The following is a 17453-nucleotide window of genomic DNA, read 5'->3' as shown; positions in this document are numbered from 1 at the left end:
TGGGTCCAATTATCACTCTTCTTTTCGCTCTGTTCTGGTCTCCACCAACCCCTGAGGAAAACGGCTGTCTCTTTACCTGCTGAATGCTCCATTATGTTGTCAAAATGCTATGTTGGTTCATCACTCAGAGCTATACCTTCCACATAACAAAGTCATGATATATTAACCAGTGCAGCTTTAACGTGTCCCCTGAAATATTCACAGGTCCAATAGTCTCTCAAATGCTCACTGAGAAACCTATAGAATTATACCTATTTCTAATCAGATTTACCAGTTATAACGTGGCTTTATGTAATATCTGGTCTATGAGAACATGGCTTGCCTAATTCAATTTCAATATCATGTGCAAGGTGACTTATCGAGGATTTCAATGTTTTTAATACTCCTTTTCCAAAACCTTTCCTTTCTTCCTGTAACAACTCATGTTTTAATAAACATTCTTTCCTTTTCTTTTGCTCCGTTCCCTTGCTCCTTTTCTCTGTTTACCCTGTCTCCTCAACCTTGGCTTTTCTCATTTATCCACCATGTTTTCCAGCTCTGTTATTTTCACTTCCCTTTCTCCCTCCATTTGTCTTACTCTGCCTCGCTCTAATTCTTCTCTCCCTCCTTACGTTCAGCACCGCTGGTCCTGTTGAATCAAAGCTCTGTTATTACTGGGAGCACACAGGGCACATGCAGCACATGCACACACAAAAGAGGATCCTTGTTCTCATCTCTGGCACCTCATCTGAGCAGTTTTTGTAGAATAAATTAGTTCTTGAATTAGAGACACATTTCCGTAAGCTATTTTTAAAATATAATTATTTCCATTAATTTTGAGAATGACGTTGATAATGCGTGCAGTGTAAAGCTGTCTTAATTGCTTTTTGCAAATGGGGTAATGCGTCACAGTGGTTTTATTTCTGCCGGTAAGCCTTAAGCACTGAATGTTTAAATTAAAAACAGCAACAGAGCTCTGCATGTTACATTTTCAAGCAACAACAAACTGATGTTGTTGTTTGTGTCTTACGTAGGCAGCTCTCTTGCCTGCGACCAAGATATACTGACCATATATGAGCTATAATAAAGTGTATTACCGATAATTACACTACAAGCATACACAATTGGACACTTTAAAATACTGTATCATGCCTTTGATAATCTTTTGAGTTACTATGGTTTCAACAAATTGCCACGATACGATTTTTGGGTTTTCCAATGGCTTCCCAACTTCTGCATCCATTGATTATATCGTAACTTTGAGAATTTTAAGATTGTACTTTCGTGATCACCATCAAGATCTTACTCCCACTGCCGCCCTCACCCTTTCTCCCCGGAATGAGGACATTAACCAGGTTCAGATTATTTGGAAGTGTCTCACAGCAGTGTTAACTGAACCTTAAAACCCTGACGGTGTCTTACTCTTTCCATCATACTGCCAGCTAAAAGTGGCACTCACCTTCCCAGTCCCCCATGACCCCTCTTTCTTTCCTCACCACATCACATCCCTCATGTCTTTCAATCCAACCTCACTCTGCCAGTGTTAGCACAAAAGAGCACCACTGTTTTACACATCAGCTGTCCGGATCACAGACTGAATGGAACATACACTGGCCGATGATTCATGCCTGAGTCACAACAACTGATTTTCGAGTGTGTGTGTGTGTTTGTGTGTGTGTGTGTGTGTGTGTGTGTGTGTGTGTGTGTGTGTGTGTGTGTGTGTGTGTGTGTGTGTGTGTGTGTGTGTGTGTGTGTGTGTGTGTGTGTGTGTGTGTGTGTGTGTGTGTGTGTGTGTGACTACCCACAGTGCCAATTTGGACCTTTTGCTCAGAGTGATTCAGACCTTCCTTGGCTTGGGTGGAGCTGCTCTGTGGTCACTTCTGCTATCAACTACAATGCTGGAAAAAGGCTGTTTTACTGTAAAAGTCCTCTTCATGCATAATCACTGCAATTCACCAAAACAGAGAGCGCATTTGTGGCTCATTCATTCACAACATGGTCCTTAAGGAAGGGCTGAGTCCAATAATAGGTGCTCAACATCATGCCTGAGTCAGTGTATAGATGTACAGTATGCTAACATTTGTTTATCATGACGTACCCCAAGGATAAATAATGTAAATTGGTCATAGAAGAATCATTTCTGGTATGGAGCTGAATTATCCAATAACACCAGATGGATTGGCGACTTATTCAGTCATGAGCTCATACATGATATAACTGGTGTCTTGGTGGTGGGTGCTAGTGAGTAGACACTTTGATTTCACATACTGTATAAATTGGCATTTTTTTAAATGAAATAAACACAATTAGTGGATTTGCTCAAAAAGTAAAGGGCTGATCTTTGTCAACAGAGAGCTATACAGCCCAAATTAGGGAAGCTATCGTAGCTTATTAACCGTGTTGTGTAAGCGGTTAGCTCGCCAACTACAGTTGTGCACCAACTAGCCCTACCAGTAGCCACTTCATCAACATCACCTGGGCAAATACTGCCCAAACAATCAGCATGGCAAGATACTACTACAAGTAATACTTGTTTTGTAATTTTAAGGTGAATAACCCTAACGTTACATTAAGCAAGGGTTCTGGAAAACCACACTGCCTGAGGTTCTGTAGATTCTGTCAATTTGCACAAATGCCATATGTTTATGCTTGATCTGTCACAGGAAGTGAACAATCAAATGAGAAATGCAAATATTGCAATTAAGACAGTCTCCGAAAGCACTCCATACATGAATACAAGTTACATGAGAACAAATGGTTGTCTGCAAACCAATTATTTAAAACACAAATAGTAAAGCACAGGAAGGGACTGAAGAGATGCTGCCATTTCTCTCTCTCTCACACACACACACACACACACACACACACACACACACACACACACACACACACACACACACACACACACACACACACACACACACACACACACACACACACACAACACACAAGCCCCCTATGATGTCACTTATTGCAGTTTGGAGTTGAACATTTATCATCAGAAGAAAATGGATGTATGACTCACATGCACATCGTAGAGGAGCCCATCCATTAGCATGGCGAGGTAGGTACTCCACAATAGCTAGACAATACTACTCTGATGGCTAAATCACATACACACAAGCATGCAGGCAGGCATGTTGGAGGAATTCAATTTCATTAATCTGGTTGTTGTGGGGTGATTTATGGCTCGTGGAAAATGGCAAAGAGAGTTACAGGTGCACCAGTGCATGGCTTCCAGTTAGCCTATCACTGTTGATTAATGTGTTAACCATTATGTGTGTGTGTGTGTGTGTGTGTGTGGCAACCCTCCTTGACGATCTGGAGGTGTGGCCTTTAATATATAGCCCGTATGTGAAAGCTGCAGTGGAGCGGAACTGATCCGCAGCAGCGGGCGTGCACATATCTGTGCATTTCTGTGCATTTTATCATCTCCACATGCTCATTACCCGAGTGTGTCACTGTGTGAATGTTTCATCCATGCAGCACGCTCTTCTTGCTCACAGTATCTAGTCTTGAGGGTGTTCATTTATATGCAATGGAAAAGGCAGGATGTCAGGGTGATGCTACATGTGCAGATCTTTGATCATAAAACCATGGTAACACAGATCAAAATGATACAGCAAGAGAATGAAGCAGCTGATATGTGGGCAATTAAAGCTGCTATTTAAAGTGCAGGCTAAAAAAAAAAATGCAACTATAACCATTTTACCGCTTTAATATGATGACGGTTGTAGCAGTTACTGAAGCATAGATGTCAGATTTTTCCTTGGAGCAGATATTGATGATGATTTCATTCCTAATAAGATAAATGCTTCTACTGGCATCCTAGATTTGTGGCCAATTGGGTTTTTACTTACACAAGCATTTCCAATTTTGAGTTGCTCTGAAAGGATGGCATAATCACAAATTAATTTAATTACCCCGCAGGGGCAGATTCAAACAATCAGTTGGGGAATGATGTTTAAGCAATAGTTCTACATTTTGGGAAACACACTTATTTGGTTTCTTGGATAGATAAGAAAATGTATACCACTCTCCTTCTTATTTTTACAGTTACATTTCTGTACAGAATAAACACACAAGATACAATCTGTAAATTAGGGAGCTCATTGTCTACTGGCGCAGGCTTCGTATCTAGAGCACAAACATGACAGCGTCAATTTTCTCACATAAGTCTCCGCAAGAAAACAAATAAGGCGCCTTTCTCAAAATGTCGAACTATTCCTTCAAGTGGAACGTAGCGAAAAAAAGAGATGACATAGTTGAACCTGTTGTGTCACAATGTAGCCATTTTAGCTAATCTTAGATAGAAGATAAGCCTAACTTCAAAAGAGATATACGTAGCATATCTAAGCTAGTTAGCTTATCACAGGCCTTTCAAAGTCAAACATATATAACTTATACAAACTATATGTAAGCTAGCTAGCTTTACAACTGACCTTCTAGCATCATGAATGGCGCAGCCATGATTAATCAATAAAAAACAATTCAATGACATTTATATTATTGATTCATCATTCATTTTGAGTGTCCTCTGAGTGTCAGATGGGGTTCAGTCATCTTAAATGTCATACGCTCACTGGTTAGCATTGTGTCTCTTTCTTGACCTGCTTTAACCTCGGCCGAGTATCTACTACACTACTACATCTGCCGCATACCCGTTTATGCACGGGCTTCATGCAACAAATGTGATGCCGTCAGCAGTGAAGCACCAATTTGCAGAAGGTATGCTGGGAATGCTTCACACACAGATTCATACAGTTGCTTTAATCTCTTCAATTTTCACCATATGAACAGAAATGCAGCAAGGCTGAGTAGTATTTCCAAAACCATATGAAACCCTTTACTCACCTAATCGACACATTTCTTTACATAAAGCAAGTGATGTTCATTATAATTATTTGAGCGGTGTCACGTGATGTTGTAATCAATTAAGTGCTAATTTAAAAGATCTACCCAGTGAATCATACTTACTCATCGAGCCAGTTGAGTCTGTTCTTAATGTATGCAAATACAGATTTAATCCACTTTGCTACCAATTTCATGCCGCTTCAGCGAGGAGGACACACATCACATCACTCTCCCATTCTTGGGAACTATTCATTTCATCCTAATCAGATCCAGCTGTTTAATTGCAGTCATGGAGATTAGTGACAAGGAAGGAAGGAAGGAAGGAAGGACACACTCATAAACAGGGACTTATTAATACTGCCATCCAATGCAGATACACACAAACACACACACATGCTGTACATCTACGAGTGTGAGCACACACACAGCAGCAGCTGACAGCCGCCTGATAGTGCTGAGCTTAACAGTGATGAAACTAGAGATGCCGCACGTTCCTCTTAATAGAATTCACACTGGCAGCATTGGCCAGCTGTAGTAAAATGCTAATGTACACCGGTGCTTTCCTGCGTGGGCAGAGCTCCCGCTTCATTCAGAAATATGTGAGAAGAATAGATGGACTGAGGCAAAGTGTTTCTGCATACGAAAAAGCACTTTATTAAATCACAATGTATTTGTAAAAGTAATGGTAAAGCATCACTAACACATCCTCTGATCAGATCCACCAGATGCAGTGTCACTACTGTGTTATGGATGAATAAGCAGCTAATGCAGGTGCAGTAGATGTGAAGGCAAACAAACACAGTCCTACCTCTCCTGGTTTGTCTGATCTTTGGGCTCAGCATGGCTGTCATCGCTCGTCCACACACTCTCCTCTTATCATGTTCGTGTACATCCAAGCACCCCACCCCTGTCTCTCCCTCTGCCTCTCTGTGTGTCTTTGCTTCGGTCCTCCTCTTCTCTCTCTCTCTCTCTCTGACCTTCTGCAGTGCGACCGGCAGCTAGGGGGTGGGGTGAGCAGGGGAGGGGAGGAGAATGGAGAGAGAGAGAGAGAAGGGGGTGGTGAAGGAGAAGCAGGAGGAGGGGAAGGTCCCCCTTTTTATTTTTCCGCGCACACGCCCAGTGTCCTCCACCTCTCCCTGTTACATTATTCATAGCGGTACATCCGCTTGGGGTTGATGAAGGAGGAGGTTTTTTGGGGCGGGTCTCCCACCGGCAGAGCACGGACCTCACCGGCTAACAGATGCCTGGTTTTAAGTGTTGTTATTTTCTGCTTATTTCAGAATGATCTGCATGTTTGTAAAAGGGAGAGAAAGGGAAGGGGAGGGGTGTTCATCTGGCAGGTGTCTCCTCCTTCTGCACCTAATTAAGCTGTAGAGGCCTTCAGCTCGTCTCCACCTCCTTCCCTTAATCACTCATTTTCCCCCATCCTTCCTCTGCTTTCTCTCATTTTCTTCCTGCTTCTCTCTATGGCTCTCTCTTGGTATCTCCTTTTTTTCATCTTTCCCTAGTCCTCCCACCTCTCTCGCCACAATTCCTGTTCTAATTCTACTAGACGTCAGTCTCTACTCTCTTCTCTTTTCCTCTTAATTACTTCCCTTAACCATTTTTTTTGTTCCTGCCACTCTTGGCTGTCCAAGAAAGATGCTGCCTTCAATTCAAGGTTGGACGTGGGAAATTCCCAGCTCGTACAGTAGGTTGTAATTACATCCTCCAGGCATTCTGTGGCACCACTCAGAAAAAACAGTGGAGTAAAAAATACTGTTCCTTTTCCCTAACAGACAATGTCATGTCCCCTTGAGCTACAGTGGCCTATAATTGACACAAGAAAGTGTGTGGGAGTGTGGCAGCGTGGTACCAAGGGAAATAGTAGCTAAAATGAAAAACACATTTCATTTTGGCACATTTTTGATTTGGGTGCAGTTTTAGTCTTTTATCAAAAATGTTCATCAGTTTTAGTCACGGTTACGTTCTCTGAGTATTCCAAGGCTCCAGCTGTCACCATTTTTGTTGCATAGTGTAACTCATTTTTACAGACTGACTTTTATGTTATGTTGTCCTTTTACTGCTTTTATTTTATTACTGTTAATAATATTTTATTTTATAAATGTATATATATATATTGTTTGTTCTTATTGAATCGAATGGTTTTAATGTTTAATCTATTGTACTGCTTTATTAGTGTTTACATTTTTTTTTTTACCTTAGTTTGTGTTACTTTGCGAGTTCTTGTCTTATTCAGTAGGTCTGTAGAATTATTTAGTTCATACTGCAATAAAATGTCATTTTATTTACATATTAAAATGATAATGCCATAGAAGCAACTGGTAAAAAACAAACCACAGCACAGTGTACTGCAGCTTTTGAGGCTAGATAGCCTTACTGCTAAATTACTGACTCCTTCCGACCTATTGCCTATAGCATAAAAATCAATTTTGATGTTCTAACATCTTAGTAATTGAGTTTGTTATATAACATTAATAAGGTATTTGCCAAATCTAATCGGTTAGATTAGATTTAGCTTGGAGAAAATAAATAACACAGTTTAAAAGAAATACAATTAATCATAGTCTCATTTTCAAACGTTACATTGTATTTAGGTTTTGGCTTGTTTTCAACGTTAAAAAAGGTCATCAACAAATATTTTTTGCCATTAACATGCCTCCATGTAAATCCAGGAATATCAAAACCTGTAGCATATAGCAAGTTTTATGGAGGAAAGAGGACACACCAGAACGTTTTATTTAAAAAAAATGAGCCATCTTTTTAGCAATAACCAAAAATGGCTAACTTTGAAATGAGATTTTGTCCAGGCCAGGAAGTACACAACAAGAAGCTTTTATTCCGTATTTTAGAATCTGTTTTTAGAGTTTTATGCAGAAGTTTCCTGCAAACAATTTTGCTTTCAACGATTGTTTCTGTATGTGATATAGAAATGCCCGGCTCTCAATCTGAAAGGCCGCATCAGACCTGTCATTGCTGTTTGCAGCTGTGCGATAGCAGCCGGGCTTCCCTCCTCCAGTGTACAGGGGATAATAGCCCTAAGTCCTGCACTGCAATTGAATCAGAGCTCGCCTCAAGACAACCACAGCTGCTCTTATTACAGAGCAAAGAGGGAGAGAGACACAGAGGGGGTGGAGGAGTGTGTATGGGTGTGTGTTTTTGTGTTTGTATGTGTGTGTTTTGTGTATGTGTGTGTGTGTTCCCTCACATAACATACAAGCACATGTACACACAAGCTAACAAACTGTTAAAATAAAGCAGCAAATGTGGAGCTAGATCTACCGCGCGCACACACAGAGAAAATAGAGCCAAAATGAAGCTGACAGAAACAGAGATGGGGTCATACAAGCTGAAATGAAACAGAGAAAGAGGGCACATGCACACGAACACACACACACACAAACACACACACACACACACACACTGACATGAAAACCAAGAAGCCCTCGAGTACCAGTGTTTGGTTTAAGCCTGAGGTTGGGTGAAAGCAATGTGGCCACTCCATGATGGGTGTGGCTCTGGGTGTTGTTTCCCTCCAAATTTATCACCAAAATCATCCTCACAATGTTCTGTTATCACAAAACGGGATGTGGCACAAAAGAGGAAGAGACAGGAAGGTGAAAAGAGGACAAAACATGGACGTTTGATGCCACACTCAGAGATAAGTATTAGAGTTACAAACCACCAAGCGCCCAACCAAAGCTTTCCTGTTTATGTTTAGCCACCGGGCTGCTCTCTATGTACACTTAATTGGCACCATGCCTCTGGTATATACAAGCATCCACACTTATTACAGAGTGCCACAATTGCAGATTTCAGCCGGCGCTGTGTCAGGGCCCATGTGAGCAAAAACTTGGAAATTGTTTCTGAAATTACTTTACAATAATATCAATCGCATCTTTAAAATATGATTCAAAATACTACTTAAAATACTATTTTCTGAGGATAAGGTGTGAATGAATAAATCATAGAAGGAAACACCTGCTTATTCTACAAACAGAGGAAAAGTCCGCAACTCTGGTGACTCAAGGTACCATCACATGTATCCATCCATCCACTCTTCCTGTATTTTGGCCAAGATAGTGCAGTTAACGGTTCAGTGCTTGGCCGTGCCAAGCGGGCCAATTGCTTGGCCCCTGTAGAACGGATTGCAGGGTTGTCAAGTACCGCTCGTTGAACATTGACTCCAAGTGAAAAAGAGTTTTGGTTATGATGTTGGTATATTCAGCATCCAGGAGCAAGGGTTAGGGTTATCCACGCACCAAATGTAAAGTAGATCGGACACACGGTTCTCAAGATATGCGAAGGGCATACAGACAGAGATTTCTCCGCTTTAGATTATCATAGTCTTTCTTCCACTTGCAGAGCCAAAAGTCATCCTGCATGCAGCCATCTTCACATTAGTCCTCACAAACAAGGAACAGTTTTAAACATTGTAAGGTTGTAACAACTGCCCCCTGAGTAAAGAAAGGGACCAAAAACAGCAGACCGGACATCATTTTCCAGCCCCATATATTGTAGATAAAGCGTGTGGTGTTGGAGTGTATACGCACCTCATCAACAACAACTACACCACTGGATATAGCTGTCAGGTATAAACATCACACCAGTATCTTCCTCTGGACACTCAGGGCTGAGCAGCAGCTTGTCCTGTCAGTCTGTGAAATAACATTAGCCCTGCAGCCAAAGTGAGACTGACAGCATTTAATAGGATCACTTTAAATTATATCTGCTATCTTCAGCTTTAATTGTTAGACATGATGGACAGTCATTATTACTACAATTACACAACTATAGAAATCCAAAGGAAATACGATTCCTCTTTTTGCAAGATAATGATAAAAGTATTGCTATTATCACTAAATGTAAGATATCTTAAATTGGATATATTAAATACATTTACAGATTCTCTAAAGTTGATTATATTTGTAAAACAAAGGAGGGTACTTTTTGTTGATTGCCCCATTTTTCTGTTTTTAGTGCTGTGAAGGTCTTGCTATACGTGACTATCCAATTAGCACCCCAGCTAGCTGTTCTTGTTTACCGTTAGCAAACCAACTAGCTTAAAAACTACGTTCCCAACTGCAAACATACTCAACATGCCACTCAACATGGTGAATTGCAGATACAACAAAACCCTTTAAATGGAAATGAAACGGTTTCCATTTTTAAATTGAAATGGAAACTGTTGATGTATCTGTTATCTATAATTGTGCTTTTCCTTCCCCTGTTACCACTGAGGTCAAATCATGTCTCTGAGGATGAACCACGCTTGGAATAATAACAAGTCCTCAGAATCCACAATGTGGAGAACACCTTTTAAATAATGAATACTGAGGTTGATTAAAATTTCATATCGGCAGGGATGGGCTGTGCTAAAACAGACCAGTGGGTGGCTACTAAAGGTGTTACTGTTGATTTAGCATTACTTATGGATCGACACGGACTGGATGTGATGGCCCTCATCAGTCAGTCAATGGGGGCTGTATTGACAGTATTGGCTGTATAATTATTAATATTAAAATCAGATTTTATTTCTGTAGAACGTTTTATATTATCAGGCGATGTGACACTACATCATTTTGTCAACCCTCATAAAATATTTCATATACGGTTATACAGATAAAAGATGATGATTATGGATTTTACATTACTGTGAAGAAGTATCTGGTTTCATCAGGTACCTTCATTTTGTAAACATTTTCTCAATTAATATTTCGGAAAATGTATATATTATAGAAAACTTGGTATGTAACTTGGGCATTATAAAGCCTGCACTGTTCCTTAAAAAGCTAAACTATAGGGTTTTACGATAGTGTCAGAAATGTACTCCTATTCGCCAGCAGGGATAGAAAGAATAGCAATACGCTAATCGAGTAAACAAGTAAAATTTGAAAAACTACTTTGATACACATCACACCACAACCCACCGTCACCTCCAACAGTAAATTCAATTTCAATAGACAGAACTTTACAGGTTATCAGTTATATACCACCTTCTTCAGTGTAGTATTACTAGAATTAACCAGAAAAGAGACAAAACTCAGAAAATTAAACAAATATTACTGATAACAAACAAAACGTCTATGGACACCGCGGCGGGTCAAACAAGCATTATTAACCCACATAAATTAAATAACCGGCCACTTCTTGTATAATCAGCAGCAGAATATCACCAAAACAGACATCACAGAGATGTATGAAAAATAGAAAACTCCATTGCAGCGACAAACTAACGTATTATAGCAAAAAGGGAGCTGCTAAGTTTTTACACACTGTCTTTGGCACATCCACAAAACATAGAAAAATTGAGGTTCTCCTCATGAGTAGAACCATTACGGTTTGCTTTTGTACTCACCTGTCTTACCGGCTTTGTTGGAGCGCTGTCCATCGCAAAATCTTGGTCTATTTGCTTCATGTTTAACATGCAGTCACAACTTTAAGAGAGTTTATTGTCACAAACAGCAATATTTTTTGAAAAATACTCAAAACCAAGATCCACATTATATTAACGAGAGTAAATGTAATTAGTTACTTCAACACCTGTATCCAAGTCTTGATAATCATTCCCCTTATATTCTGTTAAATATTTAATTTGTTAACCTTTCCCACTTGCAGTTTATAAGGCTGTGTAAGAAGACGTTTTTTATGCACTTACTTACCTTGCAATTGTATAGCCTCTTGCCCATTTGATTTGTACCTTGGCTAATATGCAATGTGTGATTGGTCAATGTGTTTCCCACATTTTGTTCATTATAACCCTCTCTGTCTCATAAATAATAGTCCAGTGACTGAGGCTTTCATCTCACATCCTTAATTAGAAGAAAGAACATTAAATTGGTGCTCATTAAGAGAGAAGTGTGTGTGACTGAAGAGACACACGGCAGACAGGTGTTTCCCCATGAGGTCTGTCTGTCTGTCTGCCTCTGTCTCTCTCTCTAACCCCCTCTCTGCTCCCATTACCCTCCCTCAGTACTCTGTCACTGACAATTAGCACAGGGCCATGACTTCATCCGCTAATGGTTATGAAAGGAGCTGACAGGACAGCAGACTGTGGCGTATGCAATATGGATGGAAGACTTCTGCCTGTCCGACTGTGTTTCTGTCTCTTTGTCGGACTTGTCTTACTCAGTCCTTTTGTCCGGTTAGCGTTATTGCACATAAGCATTTTTCAGAAGACAAGCAGGTAAAATGAAATTAGTTAGGAAGCTAATAGTGTAGGTCCATACAGAGGCAATGTCCTGATGTCAAGTCTATCTAGCTGCTGTTCCATTAGCTTCTACCCACTAGCTTGTAATTTATTGCAATCTCTCATTGGCTTTAGCTTTAGCCAAAGATCATCAGCATTTGGCTCTTATACTCTCCAGAGAAAAGACAACAACATTTTTGAATTTGCAAGAATATAAAATTAAAGGTTCTCTTTGTTATATTTGGAGCATATATATATAGCAGCCAATATTTGCTATGTAAAGTTAAAATGGAGTAATGTCTACTTGAGCAGAGAATGGAGTTGCTCTCCAAGCTTCTCTGTTCTTTGTTGCCTTTTAGTGCATGTCAGTGCATACGAGTGTGCCCAACTGGCTAGCTAGCTATTGCCCTCATACGGCAGTTACTGCTGATAGCACGGTGGCGTTAGCAAAGTGCAGGGCAGCGGCCATGAGCTAGGCGGTGGGCCAGAAATGCCAGGAGGCCGTCCAAATATGTAAACAAAGCACATAGAAGATCCAATAACAACACACACAGTAGGAGAGCGACTAGCCATCACTCCACTTTATCTTTACATTGGAAATAGCTATTGCTACTATAATACAATAATAATGGTATTAATGTTGGATAGAGAACCTTTAAAGAAATGCAGCTGAATCCACATACTTGAAATTAAACAAATGGTACCTTTAATACATTCAAATGTGAAAGGTTAATGGACCACACTGCCCTTTTGAGCTCCTGGTTTCATTTAATATAATGTAGCAAACTCCAATTGCCCTATATCTCAGCCAATATAGGAGCCAAAATTAATTACATTCTATTTGTAGCCACATTGCTTTGCCTCCACAGCAATTCTGTTTCATTCATTGTGCCTGCCTGTTTGTGTTTGGGTGATTGGCCTACAGAGAGCTTGTGGGAGGATGGAGAGATTGATGGAATGGCTGAGGAAAAAAAGCAGGGAGAAACTAAAAAGACAGCATGTCTATGTGTGTGTGAATTGATTTACAATAGCACTGACAGCGTCCATGTGTCCGGGAGCAATGCCCAAAGAGCATTGGACTGTTCAGCTGTAACGGACCTCCAGCTTTAGCCATAGAAAAATACCCTAAGAATTAATAAAACAGATATCAACACAACCGTGTTTTGCTTCTGGTTGTTGAAGAGAGATGGATTTAACAGTTGAAAAACAATTATTGTTACCATTATGCATACCCTATAGTTTTGATTGAGCAGCATTGTTGTCGTTTTTGTTTTAAATAGTTGAGTTGTCGAACCATTATAAGGGATCATGTGTTTTACTATGTAGGCGTTTGCTGTCTTTCTCCTTTAGATTTTACCATAATATATGTCGGACTAACTAAATGGCTGGGTCGATAGGCTTCTTGCTTCCTAATGAGTGTATCTGCTGAGATCTTAATCCAGTCTACTCAGCACTCTTCAGCTCAGCGATGTGGTAAAAACTAGATGACACGACCCTCTGAGGTTATTCTCATTGTATTGACTGTTTGTGCAGACGTAGTGAAGACAAATAGGGTGAGAAAGAGAATTGATCTTAATCTGGTAATAAGCTAGAGAAGAATAAATAGAGGGCAGAGGCTATGGCCTTCATCGTCTCGAATAACGATTTCTGAAACAACAGCTGTGTTTGTGGTGATGTAGCCTTTTGCATCTCAGCTGGGAGAGTAAGGCGTCTGTCAATGTGCCGAGACACTTGAAGAGTAATACATCCTGAATAGTGACTCATTGGGTTAAAGTAGAGATGCTATGTGAGTGTAACAGAGATGACTCATTTTATAAGCGCAGTCATGATTAGCATAAAATGTTAGACCTGTATAAAACGTTATTAGAGTATTGGAAGATAACCTATGGGCAGCGGATTAGCTAATATAAGCAGCCTAAATTTTGTGTTAAAGTTTGTGTTGGAAATCTGCTCTGAAGTAAAAAATTAAATTAAATTAAATAATGACCGGACCCTCATATCTCCTATTCGTCACCTTATCAGGAGAAACAGATCCATTTTCAGTTTGAATGCAGTTTATTTTTATATTAATTCAAGGGTTTCAAAAGCCCATAGTGGTACAATTAATTTAGATTTAAACATAAAATAAAAAATAAAATACAATTTGGATTTGTGGTTGAGTAAAGGGTAATGATATAGTGACAAGGGATTTTATCATTTATGACCATATAAATATTACTCTTTAAGCTTTGCATCACACTGCTGTGACATCACATTGTGACTAACACCAACACACATGACGTGCAGAAATCAGCACAGCCTTTTCCTTTTTCAAATAAACACATAAACACCCATGATGGTGGCTAGAGTGCAGTGTATTGATAGACTGTAATTAAAGATATCCTTAAATAACTTTCTTGTTAAAGCATCCAGAATCAATGACGATGACATCAATGACAGAACGTTGCTGTGTGACGAAGGTGTTGGTATGTTTTGCTTCTGGTAGTCTCTGCTGCCCTCTAGGCCTAAGAGATTGTCAACACATGCATAAAGTACACAATAGCAGAACATGATATTTACAGTACATTTTCCTTTCTGAATTTCCATGCAGTTAAAACCTGAATGCGGGTCACAATTATTAAAATTTATCCATTAAATATACATTAAGTATGTTGTCATTGCTCAAAATTGGATTTATGCTGCTTGAGAGAAAAATCACAAAAGTGACGCCAGATTAGGCTTCTGTCATCAAAGTGGCTCATTTTTTATGAAGCTAATTTATTTTAACAATGTGACATTTTAATTTGAAAAACTTGATATAGGTGATATAAGGTTGATATAGCTTGTTAAAAACGCAATAGAAGTCATGTTGAAAATTTGAGTAAAACATGATGAGTCTTGTCTCTATGTCTTCGACCAAAACACTCAAGACTAAACACACAAGCTCCATAAAAATCAGTTCGTAACTATTCTACTATATCATCATCTAATGGGGGTTTAATTAGGCTCCTGAGTGTATGTTTCAAAACAGCAGATGGAGCTGCAGTGCAACTTATAACAACTCTCCTATTGAGGGTTCAATACAGTAGATTATAGTTAAATAAAAATATATAATTTATTGAAATTTCCTATATGTGTGTTATTTAAAGAGAAACCAATCGCTACATCTCCCTGTCCTCCTGGGCCACCAAGTTGGGTAACCCCAGTCATTTTGTCCCCTCCCTGTTTGCCACATCCTCCAGCTTCTTCCTCTCAGTTTGGCACCTGTTCAGGCAGACCTCACACAGGACGCTCTCCTTGACCAGATAAAGCCTCCCTGTCATCATGAGGGACTCCTGACCGGCTGCGTCCTCAGTGAGGATGGGGTTCCTGTCCAGGTTGACCCTCTCCAGTTTTTGCAGCCTCGAGAGGCAGCCGGGGACGCGGGTGAATCGGTTGTCAGAGAGGCCGATGTGGCAGAGCTCCTTCAATGCAGCGATGGAGGAGGGGAGAGCCTCCAGCTGGTTCATACCCAGGTTGAGGGTGTGGAGTTTCTTCAGCAGGCCGAGCTCGCTGGGGAGGCTAGTCAGACGGTTGTTACACACGTTCAAAACCAGCAGGTTCTGGAGACGGCCGATAGTCACGGGGAGCTGCTCCAGCTGCAATGAAAACAGAAATGCATTTTGTAATACACAGAATGGTCTAATACACAAATTTATACTTTCAATTTCCTGGAATTTATGATCTACTTTTTCTTAAAAAAAAAAATGTCATGCTCTTTTGTGTTAATGTCTTGTAAGATGCATTTTTATGAGGAAAATGCTCTGTATAAAAAATAGGGGGAAAAGTGTTTATCAGACAAGTGGTAACCAATCAGACACATAACCATTAAAAAAAATAGTTGCTAAATTACTCATTAAACACTGTAACATATTATAACAACAAAACTCAATTTGGCAAACTGGGCAACTTTTTTTTTTTCATTTCATAATGTCAAATTTGTTTGCTAATTGTGTATTGTAAAAAAACACAATACAAACAGAACGCTTAAAACATGCAGTGTTGCACAAACACTAAACATACAAAATATCCCAGGAAAATCAAAGGACCAAAGATGGCTAACTTGTTATCCACAATACATCTCAATACTGCACGGTCCCTGCATGGTAAACATTTATACCCTGGGCAGTGCAGACTTTTGATTACACATTTCTAGACTCCAAGCCCAAGTCGTAATAACCCTGATGACATCATAGAGATTATTTTTCTTTGAAAATATTTATTTCACACAAGATATGAAATTGTTGTTTGGTGTCATATATATCTCAGTCAACAAAGTGGCCTTTTAAAACTTATTTTCCCTAATTTTCTATCATACTCACATAGTTGCTGTGCAGATCCAGAACAGAGATGGTGATGAAACTGTCGATAAAGTCAGGCACCGTTTTGATCATGTTCCTGCTCAGGTCCAGTTCATCCATTTCACACAGCTTCTGGATGCACTTTGGCACCACAGCGACCTCCTTGAAACTGAGATCCAAACGTCGTTTGCCATCCAGCGTCAGCTCCACGCAGTTCTGAGCCACTTTCAAGCTGATTGTCTTTCCTTTAGCCTGTTTGGTTTTCTTCCCCTTGGCCATTCTGCTGTAGGGAGATACAGGACAGTGACTGGGTCTGTAGTTAACAGCTTTCAGTAATGTGCTGGGACTGAGGAGTTGACAGGGGCACCGGTCTGAAAGATCATGTTACCCACCACAGTCCAGCCGGCTGAAACAGTAGACAAAGACGAGTTCTTAAATATCCATAACATCATCACCTATTGTTCCATGACAAAGCAAATTAACTAACACTTAGCAGGGGCTTTACAGTATGTAATCAGCGTACAGTTAAGTACTGTTTAAGAATAATTCTGTTCTGTGATTCCCACTGCATAGGAACAAACTTAAACTAGAAGAGGAGGTTTTTCACAATAAAAGTTGATGTCAATGGTTGGCTGTTTTAAACATATTCTTACACATTTTGTGATCACAAAGAATCATTTAGATTCCTTACCAGCCCTAAGAGTCCGCTTCCTTAGATCCAACACACTGAATCACAGAAAAAAAGTCAAAATAGACTCCTGACACGTTCTGCAACTTGACCTCTTGATGTCTTTGTCCAGCTTGAGAATTACACTCCGCATCAAGATGCCAAAGAAAAGATTTGCAAAATAAACACCAGTTAGATTGTTGTTAGACAAGGAAAGAGCTGACATGTTGTGCAGTGGCTAATCGTCAGATAGACTCACTAGGCCAGACAAGGGATTTGTTTTCTTTTGTTCCTAGGCAACTGCTGTTTGCTCTCAAGAGACTTTATGGCTGTGACCAGCTACAGCAGGACATTTTTGTTCTTTTGGTGTCTGTGTTTAAAATTAATTTTAAATGATTACAGTAACCATTTCTAGGATTCTTGTGTTTGAAATAAAAAATCGCAT

General features: G+C 39.8%; 2 protein-coding genes across 3 annotated transcripts in view; both read right to left on the bottom strand.

Annotated features, from left to right (window-relative positions):
* The window catches only part of si:dkey-191m6.4 (rho GTPase-activating protein 22), a 47218-nt gene extending 41534 nt beyond the window's left edge, over positions 1-5684 (bottom strand). For both annotated transcript variants that reach the window (XM_054599123.1, XM_054599122.1), the window contains exon 1: positions 5642-5684. In XM_054599123.1, coding sequence (XP_054455098.1) covers positions 5642-5684 — 43 coding nt within the window. The remainder of the gene's footprint in view (positions 1-5641) is intronic.
* Positions 5685-15207: 9523 nt separating this feature from the next.
* Positions 15208-16620, bottom strand: lrrc18b (leucine rich repeat containing 18b). Its single transcript, XM_054599438.1, has 2 exons — positions 16363-16620; positions 15208-15639 (listed from the first exon to the last, which is right to left on the bottom strand). Exons 1-2 carry the CDS (start codon positions 16618-16620, stop codon positions 15208-15210), a joined length of 690 nt encoding a protein of 229 aa, XP_054455413.1.
* Positions 16621-17453: the final 833 nt, after the last annotated feature.

Source organism: Anoplopoma fimbria, chromosome 5, assembly GCF_027596085.1.
Source record: "Anoplopoma fimbria isolate UVic2021 breed Golden Eagle Sablefish chromosome 5, Afim_UVic_2022, whole genome shotgun sequence".
Taxonomy (NCBI): Eukaryota; Metazoa; Chordata; class Actinopteri; order Perciformes; family Anoplopomatidae; genus Anoplopoma; species Anoplopoma fimbria.
This window is presented reverse-complemented; position numbering and strand designations above follow the sequence as displayed.